Source organism: Cynoglossus semilaevis, chromosome 11 (assembly GCF_000523025.1).
Source record: "Cynoglossus semilaevis isolate Cse_v1.0 chromosome 11, Cse_v1.0, whole genome shotgun sequence".
In the NCBI taxonomy this organism is placed as follows: domain Eukaryota; kingdom Metazoa; phylum Chordata; class Actinopteri; order Pleuronectiformes; family Cynoglossidae; genus Cynoglossus; species Cynoglossus semilaevis.
In genome coordinates this window covers 18089525-18099670 of record NC_024317.1, presented here as the reverse complement: position 1 = coordinate 18099670, position 10146 = coordinate 18089525, and the positions used below count along the sequence as shown (strand labels likewise).

Below are 10146 nucleotides of genomic sequence, written 5' to 3'. Positions count from 1 at the left end.
GGGGAATGAAATACGAAAAAACATTCTTTAAAAACTTAAGTATGGTTGACATGTAATGACTATAAAATATTTGCAGTTTATAATCATTCTTCTACCAAAAAAAAGACTCTGATGTCTTGATTGCTAATCAAATGTACTGCGTTGGCAACCACTCCGTCTTTTTAAGAATAAAACTTTACATCAAATACATTTTTATCCACTGAACTGCAGTCAATATTACGTTATTATAAAGTCAACATTAATCAATAACACGTTAAATAACAAATTAGCTTAGCGCTATGCACGCTGGTAAAATATGCTACACTGCCATCTAGTGGTAATTTAGATTAATCGCCATCGTCTAGTGGTTTTGCCATTTTATGTCTAATCGACACTTTTAGTGTTTGCTATTTAGCATACACAGCTATTATTGTATGCAAATGGACACAAAGTCATTAATTTATGTAAACATGCCTCTTATTACAATAGTAATGACATTATTACACATGACCAAATAAAATAAAAAACGGCGAAGGGAGGAGTGGTGATTTTCTGTGACATGTTTTAATTTCACTTCATAGTTGTTAAAGTCAAACTGACAGTGTACTGTAAACACAGACAAAAACAAAGCTCCGCCCAGAAGGATAAAAAGAATGGAAACATTAATGGCGGGATTCTTCTAGAACAATGGCCTCCCACAGTGAACTCCACAGTCCGTTTTTAACATGAACACTTTTTACATGAAGTCATCACCACGTCAGACAAAACCCCGTCTGACCCGAGCCATCGCACAAATGTCTTCTGTGTGCATGAGTGTCCAGATGTCCATCATTGTCAGCTGAGCCAGTGGAGAGAGAGGAAAACATATCTAAAGGGTTCGTCCTTGTTGCGATTTTCAGATAGCAGCAAAGAAGAAATGATAGAAAAGTGACCGTTTGGACACAAACACTTTCACCTTCATTTCAGAACAGCAACAAACACAGAAATAAGAGGCCAACAGAAAGCTCACAAGTACAGCAGGAAGGAATAGAGCGTCATCAGGACTGAAACACATTTGAAGGTTAATCTTTTATTAAAGCAAAGAACAAAAAAAAAACAACAGTTTTTTTTTTGACACTGCAACACACCATAGCACAGTGAGGAGGAAGAAGTCACAAACAATCACTGAACAACACTGCAGCAGGAAGGAACATAAATGTTAAGAACATAAAACAGATCCTGTTGAATCAGCCGTCGTTCTCAGGTCCACCAAAAAACAAAAACAAAAAGCTTTAATGTCACAGCTGAAGTCCATTTTTAGTTGTGGTAAGAAAGTCACAGTTTTTTTTAGTGTGGTTAGGAACTTTGTTGATCTTAAAGGAGACATATTATACAAAATGACTCTGTCGTGGAGTGGACACACACGTCTCCATCCCCAGTTCTGAACGCTGACTGTTATCAGACTCACTAACATCATCAGATCCATTTAGTCCGTTTGTTTATTTTCTGATGCTACGTTACTGTTTTGGGCTGAATTTTTTAATAATCTGCATTTTAAATTGTACAATGAGACTTGTTCCGTTTTTGAATTCTTCTAGGTGACATTGCGTGTATATTTTAATATATTTAAGCTGAGTTAAAATCCTAACTGTGCGTAATCGTGTGGGTTTTTTTAGACTTAAACATGTTAAAACATTATATGAAAACACATTTATTGCCATAGGAGCTGCATAAGATGTCCCCTTCAGGATGTGGTTGTTTGGTTTAGTTGTTTTTGCAGTTTCTGTGTGGGCTTACTGAGACTGTCTTTAATCCTAATGGAGAAGTGAATCCATTTGAACTAATTCTACAAAACCATTGGTGATTATTGGAATTATTGTTTTAATCACAAATGTCAGAACCAATTTTGAAGCTGGTGTGAGGAATGGCCGAGTTGGAAAAATAAATAAAACTAGCAGAAACTGTGACCTTTAACTGGATATTGACCTTTGGGGTCTGGGTCAATGTGAACTATTTGTAGCTAACTTTAAAACAAAGTTAAGAAATGTCTCTTTATACAGCCCTGGTAGTCATTGGTGACTTGTTTTCTCAGTTGTTTTAGAAGCGCTGAGAATATTCAGGACACAAAATAGTTCAAACTGATGTAACGCACTCTAGGCACCATGGGAAATAACAGCTTTGATCATCAACATAAAACAGCACAGTGTTCTTTCTTCAGGAGTGGAAGATTTCCCCCAAAACTAGTTTGGCTCATTTCACGTCGTGTGGTTTCACAGTAGTACTTTTGCAATTTTGTCTTTAACCTGCATATTATTGCACATCACAATCTAAATCAATAAGGAATTAATGATTTATAGCCCAGCTGTGCATTTGAAACACATGTTGTATAAAGTATTTATTGGAGAGAAATACATTTGGCCTGATCCTGAACATGTAGATTATAGTTATGTCACTGAAACTACAGGATTTCTTTTCACTTTTTCTTTGCTCTCTGAAATTTAAGTTTCTCCACCAAATAATATTAACTAGAAAACATTCGCTGCATTCACTGAACATTTAATCACATTCAGTTTCAAATATCTGAAAAAAAACAAAAAACATTCTAAGCTCCAAAAAAAACCTGACAGTCTCTTTTCAGTTTCGATGACATGTTGAACAGATGAACAATAAAATCACAAGTCCCTGACGGGGGAGTCGTGGATGATGTGTCTGCCTGTTTTTATTTTTAAATGCTTAAAATATGCACTTCACCGTCACGACCAATAAAATTGAAGAAAAAAAAAGTTCTCTTTCTGTTTACACATTCACGTCATCAAAAGGTTCTTTTTGAAAACAGTTTTGCGTGTTTTTAATTAGCCCAGTGGTTCTCAAACTATGGCCTTGTGCCATTAGTGGGCACCCTCTAGTGGTATGTGGGGGGAATCTGATTGGCAGTTAGATGAGGGGGGTTGCTTGGTTTTTAAATACAGCTGTTGTAGTACAATCTCATTTCCGCTCTGCGTGTTTGTGCGCTAAGATTTGAATTTCCGTAACATGTGTAGCATTAGCTCCTAAATAGTCTAATCATTTTAGTGATGGTACTTAGAGAACCACATTAGGAGGTGGTACGCAGTATGAAAAGTTGGAGAACCACTGTCTGTGCAGATTTTTGTGGCAGCCTGTGCTGATGTTTTTACAGCTTTTTTTAATTATTTTTTTTTAACAAAAAATCTTGATCGAGAATGCGATGGGTCACAATACATTCCACAGTACAAACACAACAGAATGAGCGCGTGACACACAGTGCACGTATGTACAATAACCATCTACCTCAGCAAAGTCTCCACATTACATCACGTCACGTCTTCATCATATCAGCTGATGACTTCCTGGCCGTGACCCTGGTCCAGGGAGGTCATCCTACTGTAAGTCATGGTAGGATCACCTTCCACTTCCACATCCTCTGAGTTTCATCCTGTGGAGCTGCATGTCTGTCACAGAGCAGACACTTTCACAATGTTGCTGCCTGCTGAGCTTGTCGTTGTCTGGATGGTGGGGGGCGGCCTCCTCTGCGGGGGCCCGTGCAGTCCATCACCGTCCGTCAGTGCTGGAGGTGCTGGGAGACTAATGATGGCCGTGGTGATTCGCCCGCTTTTGCAATTGATCCTGCAGCTGTCGTCACTTTTCAGATTGAGGTTTGAACGACTGGAGGAGAAAAAAGGTTGATCCATTAAGGCCACAACAATTCATTTGTACTCTTTTTAGGCCACTGCACCAAATAAGTCAATTACTACTTGAATCTGTGCTGCGTGATTCAATTCTGACGAGTTCAACTAAGGCAGTTAGTGTCAGTGTGTGTGTGTGCTGTGAGAATAACCTGGCTGTGTGTGAAGGTGGGTCACCACACTGGATGTGTATAGCACTAAGCTCCTGCAGGGGGCCCTGCTGTGCTGCGATGGGGTGGGTGAGGCTGGTGTTGGGCAGTGAGGAGTGTTTCTTGGCTCTGCAGGCACAACAGGTCGTCACCGAGCTGTCATGGCTGGATATGGATGGACTGCGTGAGGAGAACGTCTGCAGGGCTGTCTCCAAACAGTTCCTCTCATACATCAGCTCATCCACGAACTCATGAGCCTGAAGAGGGAGACAGGATTTGACATGTCAGAGATTAAAAAATTCAAAATACAATACTACGTATACTACGTTTATTTGTAGTAACAGATCTTTCAAGTGCAAATTAAAAAAGCTTATATTAATCATATATGATAAGTATGCGCACCACTATTGCGGAGCCTAGTTCTACACAGAACATAAACATGGTTCTTTATAGACAGATTTGTGTTTAGGTTGTGAAGAGGAAAATCAGTCGGCAGTGAATGGAGACTGTAGAGCAGCTTAGAGATTTTAATCAGCAAAACGTCAACAAGTAATAGCAGCTCCCAAAGCGATTCAACATAAATAGAAAAGTGAAAAGTGAATGAGAGAAAAAATAGAAAAAAAATCAGTGTGACCTTCTGGTATCGCTTAATCTTTTAGTTCCTTTCTTTATACTAATTAATACAAAATGTTAAGATTGTGATTTTTTTTATGGTCATTGGCTTTTGATTTCTTTTCTTTTTTCCACTGAATATTTATTAAAACAAAATCAAAAGTCTTAATTTTTTTCACATTTAAAGTTAAGTTAAGCCCCTCTCTGTTTCAGCTGCTATATTTTATATAACTTAAAAAAAGAGATTATTATTGGTATCTATTCGCTATCAAGTATTGGCCGTCACTCAAAGCCAGCTTATTGTGACTGAGTGGGATTGGTGCATCCACAGAGAAAACACAAAAATCTGTCTCTAACCTTTCAGTTTGATGAAGTATCAAATGCATTACATTAAATAACAGATTTAGATATTTTTTTAGTTGTTACTATTTATTTCCATGTGTGCAATATGAACTCAAGGGTTTAGGTCAGGGGTCACCAACGTGGTGCCCGGGGTCACCTGGTAGCCCCCCTGGACTACCTCAGTTGCCCGTGGGCTATGTTCTAAAATAAAACTAGTCAACAAGAGGGTCAACAATTGTACTGTTACTGTGCTTTTTGAACCAGTTCCACCTGTAATGATATTCAAATGGGTGCAATGACGATGGTAAGAAGAGTGTCTAGCATTATATGTCCCAGAACTGATTATTATGACATTGTTCGGGAAGTCTGTATCAAACAAGTAGCTCTCTGTATTACTGAGTGCCCTTGTAGTAGCTCTCAGTTACAGAAAGATTGGTGACCCCTGGTTTAGGTGTTCACTCACAGTGGTTTTCTCCAGACAGTGCAGTAGGTGGTGGTGTTGGCTCTCTAACAGTGAGGTGGATTTGGTCAGCTTCTGCTCATCTTCCTCTGTACCCTGACACACACACACGCACACAGACACACACACGCAGACACAGTCACCATAAGGTTTATTGGATGTGAATTACTTTATGCATATCAATTTTGCTGCCCAAATACCTGTGCACGTGTTAAATCATTTGGTCTTCAATAATAAGAAGTCAGTGGCGCGTTCTGCCGGCAGAGAGCCCACAACTACTGTTGTTGACTTTCAAACAATTTTCTGGATAATTAGTTCCATAATGGAGCACTTTCTTGCATGGTGTGAGTTGATCCATTAGCTGCTGTGCTGCTTGTTAAGTGATGTGTTTATAATCGGATTCCTTTGCTGCATCTTGTGTCATTATAACTATAATTATCCTTGTTAAACCTGCTTCAGTAGAACTTTCTCCTAGAGTTTATATAAATTATCGTAACTTTCTCTATCAGCACTGTTGACACGTCTTCCTCAGTTCTCCACAACTGAGAGAGATGCGTCGTGTCACATATTTTACAAAAGAAAAATCCCTTAGTGCACCATTAAATGAATTGTCCTAAACATATATGTAATTAATTATAATGATTCTTGCTTACTCAGTGTGAAACCCTGGCCTGTTTAGTTGAACACAACCTTGACATACTTGCAGGATTTGAATAAAGACAAACTGGAAGAGTCTCTCTTTTTAATTTTTTTTAATAATATTCTGCTGCTACCTAGTGAGGGCATATCCAATTGTTCATCCTGTCACTGTCATAAATGAATGAAGACAAATAATTTGCAATTAATAAATAATGGTTTTTGAACCATTTGAGGGAGTAAGAATGAGGAGCGTCTCCCTTGAGGCTCACGAGAGCACTTTAGGATAGTCGTTCAGATTTATTCAATTGAAAATGTAAATGTGAAAAAATGAATTTTCCCCACGTACCACTAAAGAATTCTTGCGTACCACTGTGGTACGTGTACCACAGTTTGAGAACCACTGAGATAGAAGAATTACTCTACTACTGTAAGAACTTTAGAAAAAATTGGGTTTGAATGCACTGGTGTAAAATTTGTCTTTTGTCCAAAGAGAAATAAAACATTAAAATGTGTTTAATTTCAAAACTTAATAAAATTAAAAGGACATTAACACTAATTGGTATATAAGGCTCGAGAATAAGGAAAACAACAGATATAAAGACATGCTTTTGGTCTTTCTAGAAACTCAACTTTGTTTCAGTCAGGCTTCAAAAATCTTAGTCTCCAAGTAATCAAAATTGCCAAATAACATGAAAGCGGAAAACAAATTAATTCCCTCCCCACAGAGCACACTGTCCCTCAAAGGATTGGAGTAGGAGGCAGTTGAGCCCAAGGACTCTTCATTCGGGTTCCACGCGCATGAACAATAGCAGAGATGGAGGCAGGAGAACAATACGCCCTCATGATGTCTCAGTGTGTGGATTTACCCGCAGGCGCAGCAGCGATCACAGATATTTTGTATACCTCAGAGAGACGTACCACCAGGGCTTGGCGCATGAAAGAGAGAAAAGCACATATGTAGCGTGATCACGCTCACGTTCACGTTAATAAGAAAGATGAATACTTTTTCATTTCACTAACAGGCCTCTTCAGTGGCCACATCTCTGCAATTAGGTTTGGTGTGAGCTCGATCACATGACTGAGCACAACAATGTTATTCTTGCACTGGGATTAACAAGAAACGATATTAGTACAGCCTATAATGTGTTACAGGGGTTCTCAAACTAGGGTGCGTGTACCACCTCTGGTATCTCACCTATCCTCTCCTACTGGTACATGGGGCATTTTATTCACATTAAGAGAGGGGGAGTTACTTAGTTGTTGAATACCACCATTACATTATGAAGTATATTTATGTGTAGTCTCTAAATTGTGTTGCCAGTTTGAGTACTACCTTATTGTACAACGTGGCTTTGTTAATGAATAACCTAGTAGTGTTTTAATGTTAGTCGTGCTGAAATCAGTGGAAGAGACCAATTTTTTGGTTGTGTTATTTGTCTTAAAGAGTTCTGTAGGGTATCTATCACGCAGTACATTTTGGAAGTACTCATAGATTATTCAAAGCCTGGCCCAGGGGCAGATCATGACACTTGTGCAGGTTTATCTTGCTGTTTTATTCTGCACCTGATAAAAAAAAAAGGTTTGGGGGACATTTTCAATCATGTCCAGGGTAATGTTATTACATTTTGTAAGGTTTGTGGATAATTTCTAAATATTTTTTCTACGTTTTGGCAAAACATTAATTATTTTTGGTGAAATGTTGTGTCACTGATCGATATATAGAAAATGTTGTTATTTTCAAATAGGAAAATTACCTTTTTTCCAACTTTCTTTTTTCCATTTTCTACTTTTATTATTGAATTAAATTTGGAATTTGGTTAAATGTTTCTTCCTGTCATGGGGGGAAATGAAAATAGGAGAAGACAGAAAGCTCCACAGCAGGCTTTGCCAGTATGACTCAGCCTCATAGTCATGTAAATCAAATCCCCAGCTAAGCTGAGAGAGGAAAGGTAAACATGTGCAAAGACGAAGAAGATTCATACTTGAGTTTCTGTCCTAACCTGACCTAACCCTCATTAGCTTCAACTAAGTCATCTATAAATTGTTGATAGTTGCTTAGTAAGATGGCACCGGTGTGTGTGTGACCTGCCGTCAGTCACTGGCTCTAATGTGTGTATTTGTGCTGTTCTTTTTGACTGTTGTTGTTGAATGCTTTTAATGTCGACCCACTGCTGGATCTTGAGGTCCTTAGGTCTGACGAAATTCGTTCATTGTGGGCGTGGCATTTTGCCCACGCACCTGGTGAGCATCCCGACACGCCTCTAGCGCAACATGGCTCCACTTCCGTAAGCGTTCTCGACGCCGGTTGAGGCTAAGGCTCGTCTGGTGTGGTCCTTCAATAGTTCTTGGACTATCGTGAATCGATGCCTCACTTCTTTGTTCACCGCCGCTCGGTGCCTGGCTGGCACCTGTCATCGGCCCGGCTGAGATGTTCAAGGCCCGCGGACCCTGTTCCCCTCGTACTCGTTTCCGTGGGGTGAACCACCGAAACCTGCGGCCTCTGTGTCGGGCTTCACTGGAGGCTAACGTCGCGGACCCAGCGGCTACCACCAGAGTTGGCCTGGCAAATGGCAGATCGCTGGCGAACAAGACATTTGTTTCAAAGGATTTATTCACATCCCGAAGATTGGACTTCTTCGTGGACTTGGACTGGACGTTTGTGAAGTAGAGGAGGAGGAACACCGACTGTTTTCAAGAGTCAAGTAAAGGTAAGCAGCTGTCATCATAGTCGTTTACCAGCTTTGAACGGAGTTTATTTGAGCTGCTTCTGTGTACTGCGTCGTCTACCACACATGAACGCGGACGCACTAGATATTGTTGTATCATATGGGTTGCCAGTTCTGAACTCGCATCATTGCCCTGTATCATTGGAGGTTGCTCTCGGCTGTACTACAGTTAAATCTGGCGCTACTGCTCGACGCTGCCGTATCATTAACCCTTCCACTGCTGCTCAGTTCTGTCTCCTGTCTCTTTGACAGCTTTGAGTCTGTGACTGTGTTCTTTTTACCAGACATTGTTTACAAGCTGAAGCCCACAGGCTCTCCAAATAATGCTGTCCCTCCTCACCTATTTAAAGAGGTGTCCAAACTACAGGGTTGTCAGCTCAGAGAATCATAAATAGCAGCATTTCCTCAGACCTGGTCACTGAATCTTTAACATGCAGTCGTGCAACCGTCGATCAAAAAACCTGGTCTACAGTAGAGCCTGCAGTTATCACTAATTTTAGGCCAATCTCTAAACTACCTTTCTCCAAAGTCGTCCAGAAGTTAGTTTACCGTCAACTAATGGCTTTTCTGGAAGAGCATGACATCCTCGAGGTCTTCAAATCTGCTTTCAAATCCCTACGTAGCACTGAATCTGCACTTTTAAAAGTTTTTAATGATATTCCTTTAGCAGCTGACTCAGGTGACTGTGTTGTCCTCGTGCTCTTGGATTGTCTGGTTTTAAATGCCTTTTAAAAACCCACCTTTCCTCCTTGTCTTTTGTTTCGCCTGTTCCCTGGATGAGGCTGTCAGATTTTTTGTTAGTTATTTTTTTAGTTTTATTCTTAGTTTATTTGTTTTGGTGTGTCATTTTGTGTCTGTTTTTTGGTGTTGTTAATGTTTTTATGTATTTATCTGAACATCACTTTGGTCGACAGCTGGAAGCTTTAAAGTGATCAGCAAATTAAAATGAATTAGATTGGATTGATTAGGTAAATGATAACCTATATTGTTTCTTAAAAAAATATTTATGAACGTTTTTTTCAAAACATCCAAAGAACGTTTTTGTTTCAAAACATATTTTATAAGCAGATCGCTGACTTAAATTAAACATGACTCCCAGGAGTATTTACCAGTGATTGGGTGTATTCACTGCTGCTCCAGCACTGTTAATCAGACAGATGTTGTAAATGTCAGTGTTCACTGTAAAAATCTGTCCATGCTGTAAATCAGCCCTGCTCTTCCATATGCAGAATTGTCCACAATGAGCTCAGCACTGGGAGAAGTTACGAAATTACAAATTAGCATCTGGTTTCATGCTTGTCGGTATAATTGTCAGCAGTGGGCAGATTTAAATTTTACTGGCTACATCAACTTAGCCACCCCCACCTCCCTCCCAAAAAAAAAACAAACAAAAACATTAGTTTGACATTTCCAGGTCTGCTGCTACACTTTTATCTGCAGTATAATGTAGTGGAAAGGTCTGTTTATTCTGTGTTTAGACCCATTAGTTCATCTTGTGTGTCACTGATCAGGCTGAACTCTCAGCTTTATATGTACAAGGGTGAATCAAAAACTTC

General features: G+C 39.5%; 1 protein-coding gene across 2 annotated transcripts in view; it reads right to left on the bottom strand.

The window, feature by feature from the left end:
* Positions 1–524: 524 nt before the first annotated feature.
* The window catches only part of LOC103386703 (potassium voltage-gated channel subfamily D member 3-like), a 57716-nt gene continuing 48094 nt past the window's right edge, over positions 525–10146 (bottom strand). For both annotated transcript variants that reach the window (XM_017036733.2, XM_008321101.3), the window contains 3 exons: positions 5229–5321; positions 3815–4068; positions 525–3642 (listed from right to left, as the gene is read on the bottom strand). In XM_017036733.2, the coding sequence (XP_016892222.1) occupies positions 3432–3642; positions 3815–4068; positions 5229–5321 (558 nt within the window). In that variant the 3' untranslated portion in view covers positions 525–3431. The remainder of the gene's footprint in view (positions 3643–3814; positions 4069–5228; positions 5322–10146) is intronic.